This window comes from Echinops telfairi, unplaced genomic scaffold, assembly GCF_000313985.2.
Source record: "Echinops telfairi isolate 266 unplaced genomic scaffold, ASM31398v2 ScPeMD7_7424;HRSCAF=8462, whole genome shotgun sequence".
Taxonomy (NCBI): Eukaryota; Metazoa; Chordata; class Mammalia; order Afrosoricida; family Tenrecidae; genus Echinops; species Echinops telfairi.
The window spans coordinates 89,908,910-89,928,149 of record NW_022111324.1 but is presented as its reverse complement, the minus strand read 5'-3'; the positions used below and the strand labels follow the sequence as shown (position 1 = coordinate 89,928,149).

The 19,240-nt window shown below is 38.8% G+C and overlaps 1 protein-coding gene across 6 annotated transcripts in view; it reads left to right on the top strand.

Annotated features, from left to right (window-relative positions):
- Positions 1-19,240, top strand: part of SIPA1L2 (signal induced proliferation associated 1 like 2) — a 214,692-nt gene that overhangs the window by 101,059 nt on the left and 94,393 nt on the right. For all 6 annotated transcript variants that reach the window (XM_045297903.1, XM_004712174.2, XM_045297905.1 and 3 more), the window contains exons 3-6: positions 2,567-2,700; positions 6,352-6,540; positions 12,567-12,741; positions 16,686-16,789. In XM_045297903.1, the coding sequence (XP_045153838.1) occupies positions 2,567-2,700; positions 6,352-6,540; positions 12,567-12,741; positions 16,686-16,789 (602 nt within the window). The remainder of the gene's footprint in view (positions 1-2,566; positions 2,701-6,351; positions 6,541-12,566; positions 12,742-16,685; positions 16,790-19,240) is intronic.

Here is a 19,240-nt window from a genome sequence, read left to right as displayed (position 1 = left end):
CTGAGTCCCTGTTTTGAGAGCAAAATTCTTCAGAGAAGTTTAAAAGAGATGGAACACTGCCTTCAGAAATAGAGAGGTTGTGTTAAGAGAGGATAACTTTACATTTTGATATTTTTAAATTAAGGTTTTTGTGATTCAGAATTTACTCAATGGAAGGTAGTTTGGTTTTTATTTTGTTGTGTTATTTTCAAAATCTTGTAGCAATGCTTTTTGGCTTATCCATGACAATGTATCATTTTGTGTTCTCAACAGAAATAAATTGAGCGTTCCAGTTCCTCTCTGCCTCTGTTAACTCTTTTTTCCCTCTTGATCTGTTTTGTAGTTGTTACCTTGCAGATCTTGTAATGTGCTGAAGCCCCTTGTAGGTTTGAAGACAGTGCCCATGATGAGCTGTCAGGTGCTAGAATTAGTGATTTGGTTGGCTTAGCCTACGATTCTCAACTTGATCATTAAAAGAATTTTACTTTTTGTTTATTCTCTGTCTCCTTAAAATAATTTGAAGCTCTTTTGATTCATATGATGAGGTTGAATGACTAATTTAAAGAATATAGCATAATGCTGGCAGATACTAATGCCAATTTCAGGAATTAATAAAATGATAATTTCTTCAAGTAGATAATTAACTTTGAAGCTCTCTTGTTAGAATTTTAACTTCAAGTTCTTAATTGTGTTGATTAAAGTCAGCTTTGGATTTAATTTCCCCAAGTCCAATGTTTTTTAAATACATGTTTTATTCACTGGGAGTATTCATATGTGTAACAGTCCTCTTGGTTATTATCAGTACAGTGTATACCCAAGGAATGCGTTATCATTGTAAAAAGGGGGGCTTGTTTCCTTTGTGTAGTTCCAGAATGATACTAAGTCAGCAGTTCACTTTCCACTCTTAAAATATCCACCTGCTTGTCTAGCCGTTACCTTTTCTCAAGAGAAATGACAGTTCATCTGGTTCGGTGGAAGCAGTGAAGCATTATTTGTCTTTTCAAATTCTGGCCAATATTCACTTGTGCCTTTGAGTAATGTTTGCTTAAAGTAGTGCAGATACACTCTAGTTCATTGAGCGCCTCTTATTTTCTGCTTCCTGAATAACATTTCTTATTTCTTTAAATTTTTTGTGTATAGCTTAAATATTAGCATAACAAAGACAATTGCAATACCTGTGGTCCCTCCACCTCCCCCCAAAGTTATAAATGTTCATTATATTTGTTTCTTTAACATGAAAATTTAAGAATCCAGAAAAAGGTTGGCCCAAATCAAGAAGGTGACATTCAAATACGATAAGTGTGAAGTCGTGCACACAGGCTGGAAAAATTGATTTTGTAAGCAAAGACCTTGGAGGACTGACCCAGCAGCAGTTCATTAGGAAATAAATGAGTAGCACCTGGGGTTTGAGTTTACCACCTGCTTTGCATGAATTATTGGTGTGATGGAGGTGCTAAGAATAGACATGTACCTTTTTTAGATGCATTAATAAAGGTTTGCGTAATTGCTCCCTGTGTTTTTTGTGTGTTGCAATATATTATAAGTATGGGGTTAGTCTGCTCACTTCAGAGGATAAAGGGTTTGAAGTCCCGATGAAACATTTTGGACTGAATTTAGCAGAGCTCACTGACAAAGAATCTTGGTCAACAATCCAAAGTGACTTTTCCCCACAGCAGTCTGTCAGCAGCTTCCTGGGTGTGGGTGTTCTTCTGCAGTGTTCACCGTGTGCTCCACTGTTCAGAACAGGGGCGGGAACGTAGTAGGTACATACTAGTGGAGCCTATGAGCGAAACAGGACCTGATAAGGGCAAACAGAAGCAAGCTACCTTCAAAACATCGGCTATTGAAGACCCTGTGAAAACAGGTTTACTCTGATATGCATGGGATTGTTATCAGCAGTGAGTCCACAGCACCTGTTTTTTGTTTTGCCTTGTTTTGTTTTGAACAAGTGAAAGACCAATGGCTCTCCCATAGGAAGGGTCTTCTCAAGAGTGTTCCTGTGTTAGAAATGATGACCACCCAGAAATACATGAAATCTAATTTGTAGTATTAGTAAGGGCAATTTCAGCTCAAGAACTTGGTGACTTTTTATGTTTTCTGTCATTTGCTGAATTTTGCTACATATTGACATGCTTTAGAGAGATGGTGATGAAAGGGTGCTTTTTGCTTCCCCCTGATCACCAGAATTGATGTGAGTGTCTGATTACTTAGTTTGGTCACCCTCAGATATTTCAGTTACCCAAGAATGTGATGATCCGGAGGAAAATCAGTTTTTCAATAATGCCTGTGACCCTCATTTGATTTGTAACAAATGCTTTCCATGAATACTATTCCTCTGCTAGTAAAGTTATTACTTTAAGAAATGTTCTGCTGTTCCTGAAGTAGTAAAATATAAAATGAGAGAATAGAGTCACAGATAGTGAGAAATGTAAAAACACATCTAACATGGAAACCAAAAACATTGATCTGGTCTGTTTGCTCATCAAACATACATTGAGGACCCGTATGGCCCTTCTTTAGAAACGTGATGTGCATGCTCTTTGCTCCATTCTGTTTCCTTTGATTCAGTTGACCTTTTCTGTTACAGAGCACCAAAACTACTTTGGGATCGATGAGAACCTTGGCCCTGTGGCCATAAGCATCCGGAGAGAGAAGGTTGATGACACTAAAGAGAAAGAAGGGTCCCAGTTCAACTACCGTGTAGCTCTCAGGACCAGTGAGGTAATGACGCTATTGTGCCTTGTGGCTGTCCTTGGCTGAAGTCTGAAGATCAGTAAATATTGTGCTTAGGCAGTATACCTTCATGACTTTAGGGCAGGCATTCTCAACCTGTGTGTCACAACCCCTTTTGGGGTCGCCCAATTCATAACAGTAGCAAAATTTCAGTGATGAAGTAGCAGCGAAAATAATTTTATGGTTGGGGGTCACCACAACATGAGGAACTGTATTAAAGGGTCGCAGCATTAGGAAGGTTGAAAACCACTGCTTTAGGGCATGTTTGTCTATTGATATGTTTTCTCTTAGGTAAATGGTTCTACCATTAATTTGTATAATGATCGATATGTATACATTTTTCCATAAGTCAACTTGAGGACATGAAACTACTGACTACCACTATGAGTTTATGTAGAAATACCTATTATCAGCTTTAATAACTTGAGATTTCTTAATGCTTACTCAAGATTTGGCGTTGTTCTATGTGCTTTATATGTAGTTCCCCCATGTTATGTGATGTAGCTGACACAGACAGTCATAGGCACACAATGTCCCTGCAAGTTTCATAATTCATGAGCAGGAGAACTGAGCTTTGCACATTAGCAGTGTGTCTGCAGAGTTCCCCAAACTCTTGCAATGTCTCCTGCCCGTCTCTGCCTGCATAGGATGCAATGTCACAGTTCCTAGGGGACCAATGGTTTACCTTCATAACACCTTCACTATGACGCCTTTAGTTTGCCTTAGATGTGGCATTGAATTTTACATTTTATTTTAACTAACTTTAAAGATGGAAGCAGTTATGGTACTTTAAAAAATGAACAGAGTAAATATTATGAAACTTTCCATGAGTGTTAAATAGTAATGATTTTGAAAGCCGCTTTGTATGAACATAGGATAAAATTATAAAAATAGAAAGTTTAGGGACTAGGACAGGATATGACACTAACATCCTAACACACACACACACACACACACACACACAATCAGATAGCCTGATGTAGAATGTTTGAGTGGGTTTAAATTGGTTTTGTTGTTGTTTTAATCAGCATGATACGTCTGTCTACTCCTGTTTTATTACATCTAGGAAAGAAATTAATCCCTTGCTGGTATTACTCTGAGTAATAAGTGAAATTGTTATAGAAATGACACAGTGTAGAGTTACATGATAGAAGTGTTGATTTGTGTAAGGAATTAGATTAGACATGAAATTTAGATTTTAGTCTTTTGGTCCATGTTAGTCAGATGACCAGCCCTGAGTGGTGCAAACAGATAATACTCTTGGCTACTATCCTGTTTCCCCGAAAATAAGACAGTGTCTTACATTAGATTTTGCTCCCAAAGATGCTCTAGGTCTTATTTTCAAGGGATGTCTTATTTTTCCATGAAGAAGAATACGGTACACATTTATTGGTTATTGTTTTATTAAAAGAGACCTTGCACTTCCTGTCTGCTCCGGCTGCGCTGCGGCCAACAGTGAACTGTGCAGGAGTGCCCGGCCACTACGGTCCAGTGCCAGAGTTACGGTAGCTTTGGGGGGGCTTATTTTGGGGGAGGTCTTATTTTCGGGGGGATGCCTTATATTTCAGTGAGAGCCAAAACTGTAAGTAGGTCTTATTTTGGGGGGTGTCTTACTTTTGGGGAAACAGAGTAGCCCAAAGGTTGGTAGTTTGAGTCTGTCTAGAAGTGCCTCAAAAGAAAGACCTCATCATCTCCTTCTAGCAAATTGGCCATTGGAAACCATATGGAGCACAGTTTGACATCATGGGGTTTGAGTTCGGGTCACTTGTGGCCAAGGGGTTGGTTTTAGTTGGCTAATTGTCCAGAATGTGTATGGGGTTGCCTAGTTCTAGATCATGTTGACAGATGAAGAGTGCTCTTTCCTAATTAAGTGCAGTCTGCATGAACATCTGTACAACTGTGCACTGTATCTCCTATTTAGACATTCCAGTGATCCAGCGTAATTTAATGTCCCTTTATAGACGTGTGCTACCCAGTGTAGTAACTCCTAGCCACAGGAGCCTATTTAAGTTAAAAGTAAACATAAATCAATTTAATTTAAAATTCTTTTTCTCATATTATGGTGGTGGTTGGGTGCCACTATTTTAATTGCTCAGTAGTAGGTCTGAGGTTTGTATTCTAATGGTGATCCCACACTCTCATGGCACATGTAAGGGCATACAGCAGATCACAAGTGAAGCTCGGGGGTGGTCATCTGAGCCCAGAACCACCCTCCCCCAGATATCACTGCACAGGTACCTTGTCTAGGCTATCGCTGGGTACCCCTGCTCAACCAAAGGACATATCAGTAATGGGTAATAGAAGAGAAGCAATGGCATGAGATAAAAGTGGAGAGCATGGGTTTACAAACTTATTATTATTTACAGTGAAACAAACTACTCAGTTCCTCCTGGTAGTTAAAAACTCTCATACTGTCACCCATGATCTAGGAAAATGTGTAGGTATCTGCTTTTGCAACCCCCCTGGAATGTTTTAATGACCCTAGGGGGCTGTATCACCTATTGAAAACTGATGTAGAGCAATTGAGAAAACAGGAAAACTAAGGAAGGATGGAAGAAACCCGATTATCCCCTTTACAATAATCCACATGTGAGAAAGAGAATTGTCAGAAATGTCCTTATTTTGCACAGCAGTACCGTGTCTTCCTTCTCTTTATTCATTAGATACATATTTGATTATTTCAACTTAGGCCTAACTCTCCCCTGATATTTGTATGCAAGGGTAAGTCAAGACTTACTGCAGAATCGCAGAAACCTTTATATATAGATATAACAATGACGCTACTGTTTTCTTGATAGAGCCTCCATCTGGGTCTATCTCTGCCCTAAGGTGGTTATTTCAGCTCTCTAACTCTTCCCTGAAGCATTCCGTGCTCTCCTATTTACACCACCTCAAAATTACAGTATCAGCACCCCAGAGGGAAACACAGTACGCTCCTTTTCGGTGTTCTTTTCTTTGGGTAGTGAAATAAACTCTGAGGGGTAAGCCCAGAGTTAAAAGGTGGGTGAAGTAATGTTTCTCAGGGGAATTCCTATAGGACAGCCCTTGCTACCCTCTCAAAAAATGAGCAGTGTGTTATCTTAATGAAAAAAAAAATTCTCAGCACAACTTTGCTGGCCTTTTTCTCACTCATGTGATCTTCAGTATTCATAACAAGCACCCATGTTTGCCCTGTATCTTTTTGAGAAAATCTATACAAATTACCCTACTGAGGTCCCCAATGAAAGCCCCATAACCTTCTCTGCTACCTCTCTGCCTTGAATTTAATTGGCCCAATAGGTATCCTCAAAAGCCATTGCTTGATAGGACCTCTTTTTTGGGGAAGACACTTTAAGGAGACAAAGACAAGTGTCTTACTGAGAGAACCTGTCTGTCGCCATCCACTGATGACACAGAACTGTACAAGCACACCTTCTTTGGAGTAAACTTGTGCATATATGAACTGCAATCCCAGTAACTGTGTCCTATTACTTACTTTTGCATTTTTACTAATTGCTTCTTCATATTGAGTGCTGTATTCTCCTTTTCCCGGTCAAAAGATAGCCTCGGATCTCTTCTTTTTTTAAGGCAACTACAAAATTATATCTCAAATAGGTAACAGGAATAATTGGTAACTGAATCCTTTACTCCTCTCCACAGCTTACAACACTGAGAGGAGCAATTTTAGAGGATGCCGTACCTTCCACTGCTAGGCATGGTACTGCCCGTGGACTTCCTCTGAAAGAAGTTTTGGAATATGTCATCCCAGAACTGAATATTCAGTGCCTGAGACAGGCTTCGAACTCACCCAAAGTCCTGGAGCAACTACTCAAGCTTGATGAACAAGGGGTGTGTATAATGTGGGTTTGGCCTGGAGTTTGTGTCTATGTCTAAATATTTAGAAATTCTCCCTTCCATCTGTTTTTCAAAACTATTTCTTTTTGATGTCACAGTGTATTTTCTCCTGCTATTTCCCAAATATGCATTTACACTACTTAAGAAATATGACCCTCTTATAGAACAATATGTCTCCTGCTGGATTGTGACTTCTATTGTTTTTACCAAGATTTTGGTATGTGGCAAGTGCCTTTTTCCAGGGTTTAAAAACTTCAAGTTGGCTCTTTTCCTGAACAAATATTTACTATTGTCTACTCCGTTCAAGGTATACTAACAAATGTTGCCAGCATGTACTGGGAAGTTTGAAGATGGCTGAAACCTAGCCTATGAGGACAGTAAGACCAAAGGCACAATGGTCTCTATGATAGAGTTGATAATAAATCTTGGAGAGTTCTAAATTCAATGACTGCTTGGGGGAAAAAAAACATTTGGGCTGAGTTAATCTCTTGTAAGAAGTCGCATTTTAATTGAACCTTCAGGCTTGGGTAGGATTTCAAGAGGGAGATAAGGGTAGTTGGCTGTTTTATGAAACTGTGCCTAATCTAGTTTCTCTTCAAGGACAGGTACTTGTAGGGAGGTTGTAGAAATAAAACCAAGAAAGTAAGTGATGGATGCTTGTGAGACCTTGATTCCAGACTAGACTTTCCCAGGATTCAGCAGGCAGTAAGGAACCGTTGCAGATTGTGCCACAGGAGGTGGCGGAATCAGAGCTACATTTTACCAAGATCACCCTGATAGGCTAGTGAGGTTAAAAACGGGTGGTGACCTGATACTCAAGCATATGATTACTGACATCGTCTAAGAGTGATTTACTGGTGAACACAACTGGATGGTAGCCCAGAAGATGGAAATAAGTCTTTTCAGTTTTATATGGAAGATGACTTTAATAGGGGAAACAGAGGTAGTCTGCCAAGTGCATGCAATGTATTTTCAATGTGAGTGGGTTTGTGTTTAAATGCGTGCTTTAAAAAAATAGAGCATGGCTAAGTATATTTTCAGAATTTCCCAAGGAAAATTCTGTTGCATGTTTTAGAGGGAGTCAAACAGTTTTTTGGCTGACTCAGTAGTCGTAATTGTGATGAATTCAACCATTTGTTACTTGCGGTAGCTGATTCTGAATGTGATAAAATTGTAGCTGAGCTGTCTGACAAGTTAGCACTGCATTGTTAGCATGACACAGGCTCTTTAACATTCTACATGGGTAAGCCTAAGATATATACATTTCAAGATGCTGTAGAAACAACCAAATTAAACTAAAAATTAACCAAATTTAACCAAATGATGCTAACCATAGTATTTACAGAACCAGCTTACTAATATCATGGCTGATAAAGTATGTGGAATGTATAAACTATCCATGCAATAGGAAACAGTTGAGGCAGGCATTTTATTGTCGGGAGAGAGAGAGCAGTAGAGGCTGGTCCAATTACTCAAAGTAGATTTAAAGGGAAGAACAGTATCCATTATTTTGTGCAAGAAGCATTAGTAAGAACTTGCCACCATATGATGAGTTCTTTATTCCTTTATGTTTCCAGTAAATTTTTGTTCATCATTTAAATGAAAGTAAATCACTGTACTGCATAGCAGAAGGCAGGTTGATTTGCTTGCCTGTTGGTTGGCATGTGGAGCCCCTAAGGCTGCTGTAGGTGAAGGTCAACAAGTACTCCATTTTCCCAGCCCTGAGTCAGGGCCTTCACGGCCTGGAGAGCCATGCAATTCTGAATTCTCCAGCAGAGCAATATTAAGAGAAGCACAGCAGCTACAGCTGACTGTACATAAAAATGAGTATCTAGGATGTTGGCACAGCAAAATACTCTCAAAGCTAGGCCAGAAGTTTCAAAACTTAAGTATTTTAAGCACTTTAAACAAACACCTATTTGCAATCTGATTTCAAGGAATTAATGTTTAAAACTGGGTTCAACTTTGAAGCAAATGAAAGCTTTTCATTGCCGTTCTCTTTTGAGGAGACAGTTGTTCAGTTTTGCTATGTACGCTGTTATTCTCTTGATAGTGTTTAGGGTTAACCATGATATGTGTTCCCTTCCCATGACTTTAGTTAATATCTGATCCCCTATTACATGAAGAAGAGAGACTTAATCTCAAAAGGTTACGGTAAAACAATTTCATCTTTGAAAGAGTGTGGACAACTTTGTAACGTCCTAGCTTCCAAAAAGTTGCCTCTTGGGAGTTGCAACACATCTGTGGTTCACAGCAGATAAATGCTGGTGGGTATTTTTTGTTTCTGGTTTGTCTGGCAGTTTTTGTGCTTTTCCATTTTCCTAAGAATAAATCTGTCCAGTAGGGAATGGGCTAATTTTATATCTTGAATACTCGCCACCTGCCTCCATCCCCTGCCACACACACACACAGAGCCAGTTATACCCTGTCCTAGAGGGCCGCTATGAGTCAGAAGTGACTCAGTGGCAGTGAGTTGGGTTTTGGGTTTGGTTGCAAGTGTTTCCTAATCTTGAAAAGATGTTTAACAGATAACCCTGTGCTTTCTGCCAATTCCTCATGCTGTCAGTTTCTGGTTTCTTGCAGTTAGCAGTTCAGTGTTGCACTTCTTAGTGCTTAGTCACCAACGGGGCTCCATCAGACTGGTTTAAACTCAGAAAACACAGCAACCTCTTTGCCACTGAGTTAATTCTGACTCACAGTGATCCTCTTGGACAGAATAGAACTGCTTCTAGGCTGTAGTGCTTTCCAGAGGGCAGCAGAAAACCTCATCTTTCTACTGTGGCTGGCTGGTCTTTTTGAACTGCTGACCTTGCAGTTAACATTACAATGTGCAAGCCAATTAGACCACTACTGCTCCCCCCTGAGGCTTAGAGCAGATGAAAAATGAAACCCTGATCTGAGAAAAGTTAGTGTTTCAGTGCAGGAAGTTTTGGAGTCTCTAATTTGCTTTGTATAGTGACCCCGCTGAAGAGCCTTTTTCTTTTTGGTATGTGACAGAAGTAGTTGTGCTTGATAATGTATTTAGATTTTTTCCATAAGGTTGTCGATGAGAGAGAGTCAGGAAACATGTGTCTCTTCTTTGATTAAGTATTTCATTATATTACTATATTTAGTGGCCTAACAACTATGGTTGGTGTTTATTTCTGTGTCATTGGCAATATTTATTTATCCTCAGTTCCATTTTGTGGACAAATCATATGGTGAATTTATCAAAAGAAGTGTGGTGCCCATAAAGCCTTTTCATGGGCTCTGGAGCTCTCACCCACAGACTTCTGGGAAGTTGTCTGTTGAGAGCTTTGAAATCTGATTTCACTTCATCCCCTGGTTCCCATAGTCCAGGACCTTCTTGCATGAAAGCTTGAATCCTGTTCACTGGTAGGATTAGACACAGTCTGAATTGTTAGATTGCCGGAAATTTGAGGCATGAAGTTGTCAGGGGGCAAATGCCAGTAAACAGAAGTGTCCAGTCATTTGTCTCTTCCCTGAATATGCATCCACAAGAAATATCAAGGACACAAGGCTCAAGAAATAGCTTCTTTGCTTCACCAGAATTGGGCCACATCATTCCTCAATCCACTATACGATAGGCTTCCTTCACCATGAAGTAGACATGTGAACAAAAGGAGGTCTAGTATCCTATTGAGATTCCCCAGGCAGCCAGGTGTGACCTGGAGAGCAGACTCTTCCTCAAGGCCACGTAACATTGGAGGCAAAGATGACACATGCATGAGGTGTCCAGACGGTCATGTAGAATGGTGCTGACAGGGCTCTGAGATGAGCCACAGAGGGTGGATCCGAGGACTTGTGGAAGGACAGCCACCAGGGCAGATGAGATCTGCAAGTCAGGGTTCTTTGATAGAGGATTTAGTTCTAGATTTAGGACAGTAGGTTCTAAATGAGATATATTTGAAATGTATGTGAATTTGAAATGTATTTGAGTATATTTTTTGCCAACTCTCATTAAAGTGAATAACTATAAAGCTGAAGATATTTTCAGAGAGTATAAACAAGTTAAATCCCCACACTGTCAATCTGTGTAGTAGTCATGAGGGTTTGCAATAATAACAGTAGTATAGATGCCACCGATTACTGAGACCTTCAGCATCCAAGGTAATTATTGCTAATTATAGCTGTTCCCCAAATATACATAGGATCCTGATATGTTTTCTGAACTCAGGATTCATTAATGTTTATCAATATAAAGTACTTTTATTATTTGTAATGATTTTCAAGCACCTGCTCTATTTCCATTAAATATGAACCAGTTTCAAATGTTCATAGAAAAATATCCATTCCTTTTAATTCCATTTTCCATGAACTTTTTTTAATCCCTTACATATGGTATCTCTTTTATTTGGAAGCTCATGTGATCAGAAATATTTATTCCTCTGGATGAGTGAAATCCTCTTTCTTGGCCCTATTAATTAAACGCCTGATGCTTACATACCCCATCTCACGTCCTCACGCCAGCGGCACAAAGCATTATCTTCATTGTGTGATGGAGGACCTACGGCTCTGTCAGGAGCCCAAGACTGTGCTCTTCACCCCGTTAGTCTCCAATCTGAGCTGATTGTAAGCAAGTGGTCTTCTTCAGAGCACCCAGGGCTGAAATGCATCAGAATGTAGTGATGGCCAACTCAACCTTCTAACTTTTGAATTTCTCCTGATATGCAGTGAAGTGCTTCCTGCAGCTTCCTCGACTGCCCAAGCATTGACGTTTTTCTTCCCTCTCATATCACGTTGTCATTAGATGATGTCGATGAGCCTGCTTCCATCACTTTCCTACTCTAGGAAAATGAGTATCATTTTGCCTTATTTTACTGATCGTGTCCACAATCAATCTTGATTGAGGCTCTATTTCAAGCCTGGTACTAAAAGTTAACACTATTATGACTTGTCTTTGAAGCCCAGATTGTTGTAGAGTAACAATCTGAGTTTATGAGGGAGAAGTAATTCCTCTTTGGGAAAAGTCGGCAAGCTGTGCAAATGCACGGCAGTCCCTGTGACCCTAAGCCTCCTGGGAAAGAAGCTCAGGACTTCCACTCTGAGAGACACACTGCAACAGGAACGCTTCGATTGCTATGAAAATTCCGTATGGTGTATTTAGTAGATGTTTTCTTTTCAGAACAGTAAAAAATGTAATGAGTGCTTATAATTGTTCAGCCAGTTACTTTTATAAAAACGAAGCATTCTGTTTGCATACTCATACATAAATCTCTTTTCTAATAGACTTTAATTTGACATATTTTTCCTAAAAGCCTTATATAGTATTATATATGTTCAAATAAAAAGCATGTAGTAGGAATGAGGAAATAAAGGGGGAAATTAAATTTGCAGCTTTTTCTTCTGACTTGATAGATAATGTTGATTACTGCATGGTGTGTAGAAGACTTACTATTTCCGTGTTTTTACTTTTAAATATATGCTTGAAATTGGTTTTGGGAAACCTGGCTAACACTATGGGGCTCAGACCACACAGTATAATTTTCAGCTTCTGACAGTTATCCAGCTGTACTTCTGGTTGCTGGCTTTATGACAGGCATACTTTGTTTAATTGTGCGTCTCTTTATTGGACTTCACAAACAGTGGGTTGGTTTGTTTTTCAATTGAAGGTTTGTGGCAACCCTGGCTCAAGTAAATCTATGAGCATCCTTTTCCAGCAACATATGCTTATAACTTCTTGTCTCTGTTTCACATTTTGTTAATTCTCACAATATTTCAAACATTTTTTATGTTAGTACACACTACAGAAGAGTGAAAAAGTAACTTTTATATGCACTGGAAAAACCATAAAATGCATGTGACTTGTTTATTATTGCAGTGGTCTGGAGCCAAATCCACAGCACTTCTGAGATCCATCTGTACATAGCATCAAAGACACGATAGTCACCTACTATGCTGCTTCTTTGCTTATAGCAGTTGTCCTGGCATGCTTTAAAAAATTCTATATTTTAAAACTTACTTTAAGTTAGTTTATCTGATACTCCTTGCCAAGTAATTGCATTTCTCCCCCATTTCAGCTGAGCTTTCAGCACAAAATCGGGATCCTTTATTGCAAAGCGGGCCAGAGCACGGAGGAAGAAATGTATAACAATGAGACGGCGGGGCCAGCTTTTGAAGAATTCCTTGATCTTCTGGGCCAGAGAGTACGGCTAAAAGGATTTAGTAAATATCGAGCTCAGCTAGACAATAAAAGTAAGATGATTATTGTTGTGTGTGCAAGTTTAATTCTCAAAAGATAGGCAGACCATATAAATAAATCTAAGCCAGTGATTCTTGAGCCCAGAGCAGCCTACCAGGCTTCTTCAGGCTGGAGTTTACATTTCCTCAGGTGAAGAGAGAAAACACATTTCTCAAGGGACCGTGCTTCACATCATACGCTCAAAAGGTCAATCATTTTTCCTTTGTAGCACCAATAGCGAAATAGCCTAGTGTTTCTGGAGGAATCGTTTAATATCTTCTTCTGTATTTGAGCTCACCTCTTCTAATTTCCCTCTTGTTCTGGGTACCAAGCGCAAGCACTGCTTTCATTTCCAAGAGACAAAAGAGCCTGACTGCAGTCATTCATGCCATGTCGTCAGGCGTAGTATGTTCGTTTCAGGGTTCAAGAAGTTCGCTGGGGGGATGGAATCGTGATTAAAAGCCTCTTATTTTTCAGTGTCGTAAACCAGGTTTCCCTGAGTAATGGGACAATTAAAAGCATGTGCTTTCAGTCCTCATGATCTACTGAACTATATGGCTTATGATCCTCAGAAATTCTTTATCTTTCTAATTTTTATTTGCAGTGCTAATTATTTAGTTGCTGGCAGCACTGAATGATGAGGGGCAACAAATGTCTAGGTGTGCTCTACACAATTGATCTATGTATTGTGATGAATTGTATGAGCCCCAATAAAATGATTAATAAAAAAAACACCAAGGAAGATCATTTTACTGGTTCTTTTAATGAAAATGATGAGCAGGTAGCTTATGAAACTGGAGTCTTAGCTTCTAGGCCACTCTGAACTGGAGGAAACTGGAGACAGAATGAAGTCTTGTAGGGGAGAGTCTGGGTGACAGAGCCCGGATGAAAACAAGGGCGGCCAGATGAACACGTGGCGTTCTTCTGCGCACCGTTCTCTGTGTCTCCAGGGCCTCCTCAGAAAGTCCAGTCAGTTTTGACTGTCATTGGTACCACTCCTCCTCAAACCGGTGCTTTTTTATTGAGGGGTCCAAGTCAGTCTGCCTCTGTTTTGAGTTCCCAGCCTTTAGATTTGCTTTGAAAGTTATAAGTTACAGTATACCACAAGACAGGGCGACAGAGTTCATGTATATGTGGATCACAGTGTATCTCTATACCTGTCAGGTTTACAACTTGTCTGGTGCATGGGATGCATATTGCATATGCCTTAGCCGTATCCCGTGTATACTTGTGTATTAGCCGAGTTTTCCGGCACATTTTCAATGCAGTTTTTGTGGTAAAATCGGGTGCCTTGGCTGATATTCGGGTCGGCTTATACTCGAGTATATACAGTAAATATTAGGACATAATTCATGGCATAGCATGAAGAATACAAATACATATTTTAAGTTGATCAGTGAAGCCTTTTCCGAGTTTTCTTCTTATCTTTCATCCTCCCCAGTACTCTGTATCTGGGAACCACCAGGGCAGAGTGGTGCTCTCCTCAGGAACCTCTCCTGTTTGAAACTCCATGCACTCCTGTTTGGGATGAGAGGTGTCCCCTCTCCTAGAGCGGTTGGATTGTGGAACTGTTTCTGAACTCCTAACCTAGACATTCAAGAACATAAATAATGCCAACATTTCCTGACCTCAGCTGTGAGTTTTTGTGACTTTGGAGAGACCATTGATGTAGAGGTGGCACTAAGCACCTTTGCTTCGGAGATGATAACAAAAGCTCTGCCTTTGGATGTGTTGACCCTAACAACCAACAAATATTTACGTTTTTCATATGCAAAGCATTTTTTAGGCACACTGATGGATGCAAAGAAGGCTACGACATAACCCCATTACCAGAGAAGTATGTTTCACAGAATTGTCACATAAAGTATGTGATTTATGAGCAAATAAAAATATTTCTTCTTTGATTTAGGGAAATCATGTTCTAGTTCAAAACTGTTATCAAACATAGGTCTCAATTTCCTCACCAGAAAAATTCAGTACATCAGGCTAGAATATTTTGGATGTCTTCCACCTCTGAAATGGGTGGCTTCATTCTTAAGTACACAATGAAAGGGAGTCAGATCACTGGATATAAGCTGCTAAGCATAGAGGAGTGTACACTTTGGGCCCGGGCCATGGACAGTGGTCTATCTGTTTTTGAAGAGAAATATTTTCAGCAAATCCATGAATAGGCTTGTCAGTTTGCATAATCCATTACCACGTATGATTGAGTTAAAAAGCTTTTAGGATTATTAATTTCAAAAGTTTATTTTTTAATATTGTTTGGGATAGACAGATGTTACCACATTTTCCCAAAATATATTTTCCGTCTTTGCAATTTCCTGAATCTGAAACCTGTTCATTAGATACTAAAAGTATCTGTCAGCACTTCATATACCAAATATCCAGTGAAATAGTATCAAAATGGGAATAATTGAATATACCTGAGCAGTTTCAGCATTTCACCTTCAGTATTGTCATCTGTGAGTCTATTATCACCAAAGAGCTTTTATATTTGCTTACTTCCAAACAAATATGTTATGTCAAGGAGCTGAGCAAAGAGACTCAAAATGAGATATTGCCTTCTAAAAGTCCTCTGGAAAATAACAAATATGCTGGCTCTATTTAATGAATACTTTAAAAAGAAAATTCCCAACTATTTCATGTTGGGAATAGTTGGCATGCAGTTTATTAAATGAATGTTGAGCATACATAAATTGAGATTTATCTATATTGATAATGTTATATAGTTTAAGTAGCCCCTTCATTCATGAAATCTTTAATGTGAATACCTCTTCAGAGTTTCCAAATATAGCAAATGATATTTTTCTTGCTGGAGAATTTTCAGAACCACCTCTGAGTCACACATAAATACTGGAAAGAAGAGCATGCTGTAAGAATTAGAAAGAAAATACTAAAGGCAATGAGGGTGTTATTTTTTCAATTCCTAGAATAAAAATTTAATTTTTTAAGTTTTAAAAATTTCATCCAAAATGACTACTCTCTGGAGCAGTAATTTCAAATAAACAGACTTTTAAAAAGATGATATTGAGCAACATTATTTCTCATTGTTTAAAAGGTGGAAAAATAAGACCAAATGTAAAGTAAAGGTCAGCAAAAGTAATCTATACTCTTGTATGCCTTATTTCCATATATCTGTGTTTTCTTTTACCCACATGCAAAATGATTCAACAATATGCCCCACAGTTATTACTTATGCTTTTGATAGTTTCTGTTTCAGTTCTTATGCCTGAGACTAAATCTGAAGTAATCTCAGTAGCAGAACAAATGGGTTTTGAGTTGACAAAGAACCCGGCTTTTCAAAAGGTGACGAGGTTCAAATGTCAGGCTTTTCTTTTAAACATACGTCAGTGCATTATCCTAATAAGAGATCATATCACATTCTTTCTCCATTTTCTTTGTTGATATGACTATATTGCTTGGTCTATATAAAGGAGGAAAATAATTACATCACTCATGAAGATAATTCTTTTTAAATACCTATTTTTGTTCCATTTCCATAGTGAGTCTATTCTATGTCATTTTATTGGGGTCTAAGAAAAAAGCAAATGCCCAATAATAGCTAACTAATAACTATACACAAACCAACCAAAGGATGGGGCAAGAATAACTACTGCTTAGTCTACACCTTCGAATAATTGTCCCCAGACCCGCACTGGACTGTACCTCTAGCTCCTTTCTTCCTCTGCTTTCCTCTACTCCTCATGGCAGGAGTACCTGACCCACCATAGTGGGCCACCGGAGTCAGTACAGTGAAGACAGAGTAAAAGAGTGTATGAAACCAAAGCTGGGGAGAGCAGATGAAGAGAAAAGTGAACGCTTAGAGACAGAGAGGATGGGGAGGGACTTGGATGACCTACTTTTGAAGTTTCTGGAGGATAAGATTTTTGTTTTTTTTCTGGTTAAACTGGCTGTGACCTTTGCCTAACATATTGTTGTAATATGTCTTTGTCTTTAGCTGATTCTACAGGAACTCATTCCCTCTATACCACATACAAGGATTATGAGCTCATGTTCCATGTGTCAACTTTGCTGCCCTACATGCCCAACAATAAACAACAGGTATGTCTTCACCCAGCCTGCATCCTCTAGACTAGAAGCTCTCAGACTAATTTGGTCTGCTGCTTCCTTTAAAAAAAGAAAAAGAAAAATACTCAGTGCCACCCCTCATAATCCCACCCCGCAGCCTGGCAATTAAAAACTTTGGTACTATAATTGATAACCCAGGAAAAAGAGTAGGTATTTAATTTTGCTGTCCCCCTGGATCATTCCAATGCCCCCCTTCCAGGAGGGGATGTATCATCCATTTGGGAAACAGCATTCTGTACCAAAAGCCAAACCTACTACCATCTAATTGATGCTGACTCAGAGTGCCACTCTGTAAGGTTTCTGAGACTAAATCTTTTTGGGCCCAAACAAGGAGCAGCCAATGGGTTTGAACCACTGCTTTTGCAGTTAGCAGCCCAACTAAATATCAGGTCAATCCATTGATGATATAAAGAATTCCAGGATTTATGAAGAATTGTTATGTTTGCTCTTTTCCTTGAATAGCCTTAATAATGTTTAGCTATCCTATTATTGGAAGTATCATTGTACAAGTTTTACTATAGTTTTTCTTATAGAACTTAGAAATTCTTCCATAGCTTTGTTGCTTATGAGACAAAACTTGAGAGTAAATCAGTATCAACAATATTATTATAAAAAGGCCAATTACATGACTTAAACTAAAGTTTTTACATATGGGTAAATCCTTTATTTGTGCAAAATGTTATTTGTAATTTGTACAATTAGTTCAACAATTCTTCCTCCAATTTTTGTTAGAATTATTAACATTTTTTTCTGCATTGGCTTTTTTAGAGAGAAAAAATGTTACCTTTTGAAGGCAGCTACTTGCTAAAAACTAAGACACTTTAAAAGCTTGAATAATACATACAACAACATAAAATAATTTATGTAATAACATTTTAAAATACTATAAGCTGAGTTGAACTAGATTTTTGCAAAGATTAGTAATAGAATTACCATTCCCCACTCCTGCTCCCACCCCCACTCCTAATAATATCTGAAATGCCATGTCTCCTCTGCCTGTGAGCTCGTTGCGACAGTGAGGATTATTAGGGAGACAGAAGGATCATGGGATAGAAACGGCTCCATTCCACTTAGTTTGAATCTCTTGGGCTAGAGCTGGTTTCTATAGAGAACAGCGACTGCCTCGGTTTCTGAAAACAGATTTGCCAAAAAGTTCTCAGCTGACTCAGGATCTTACAGCAGATTCATGGCATGGTTTAATTTTAGTTTTTTAATTGAATTTTTATTAAAACAATTTGCTTTCATATTTAGCAAACATATGCTCCTAATGTCATATAATTGTTCCTTCCTTGCTCTAAATATATTAAAGTACCAAAGGTTACCTAGAGATGCTCAATAAGTATTTCTCAAATAAATGAAATTAAATGTTCCAAAGTATTACTCTTTCTTTTTAACACAAAATTCTATGAAGGATGTAAAAAATAGGCATTTCTCAAAAAAGAACCTGAGCAGCCACCTTTACTTCCCCATAACTACAGCTGACTAGCGTGGCCCCTGATTCAGAGCCCAAGCGCTTCATTTTACGTGCCCTTCGTCTCTCTTTTCATTGCTCTTTGGTCATTGCTAGACCTGGATATAGTTTGGAGATGGGTTTGGGATATAGTTTATGAGATGGATTTTCAATCACTAAATCCATGTATCTGCTTATATATATGCTTCAACCTAAACGCTTACATTATTTGGAATAATGCCAAATAGTGCCAGTGAATATTAAGCTTAATTTACACTGATCAATGTGTCTAACAGATACTTGTGAATTATTCAGTAATTAAACTCAATGGGGGTTGTTGCCTAGAAAACTGATAGGGCTAATTTAGACCAAGATCTGTCAGCACTGTAGCAGAAATTTAGCCAGTGCTTTTGTTCCCAGTCCCTGAGTTTTCAAACCACAAAGCCCTTCTATGTCCCAATTACTTGAATCACTGGGCTCTAAACTATATTGGCCTTAGCTTTCACATGAGAAAAATACAGTCGGGGTTGGGGGGGCAGAGGGGAGTGCACGGTGCACAGAAGGAGGTTTCAAACTCAGCATTATTGTTGTCAGAGAAAAACCCTGCCCCCTTCTTAATGTATGGAAGTTAAAATCTGAGGTTTTACAAATGGTTGGCACCCGGCTTTGTTTCACTGAAACTGCACTTGAAAGATCCTGCACGAAAGTCAGGAGAACTAAGACTTGAAACCTGTGGGGTGGGGTCTGTGTCTGTAAAAGAGAGTTTTAAACATTCCCAAGCTGGAGATTAAACAAACGAAAACAACTCTGTAAATGGAGACTCCACATTGTAAACACTGTAAGCCAAAGACTTCTCTAGTTAATTTAGTAAAATTTTTTTACAATTTTAATCTGTGATAACCTGTGCCATTGAAAAAAGTATTCTGTTCTTCTATTAAATTGGCATTCTATGATGCTCACCTTCCCAACACAAC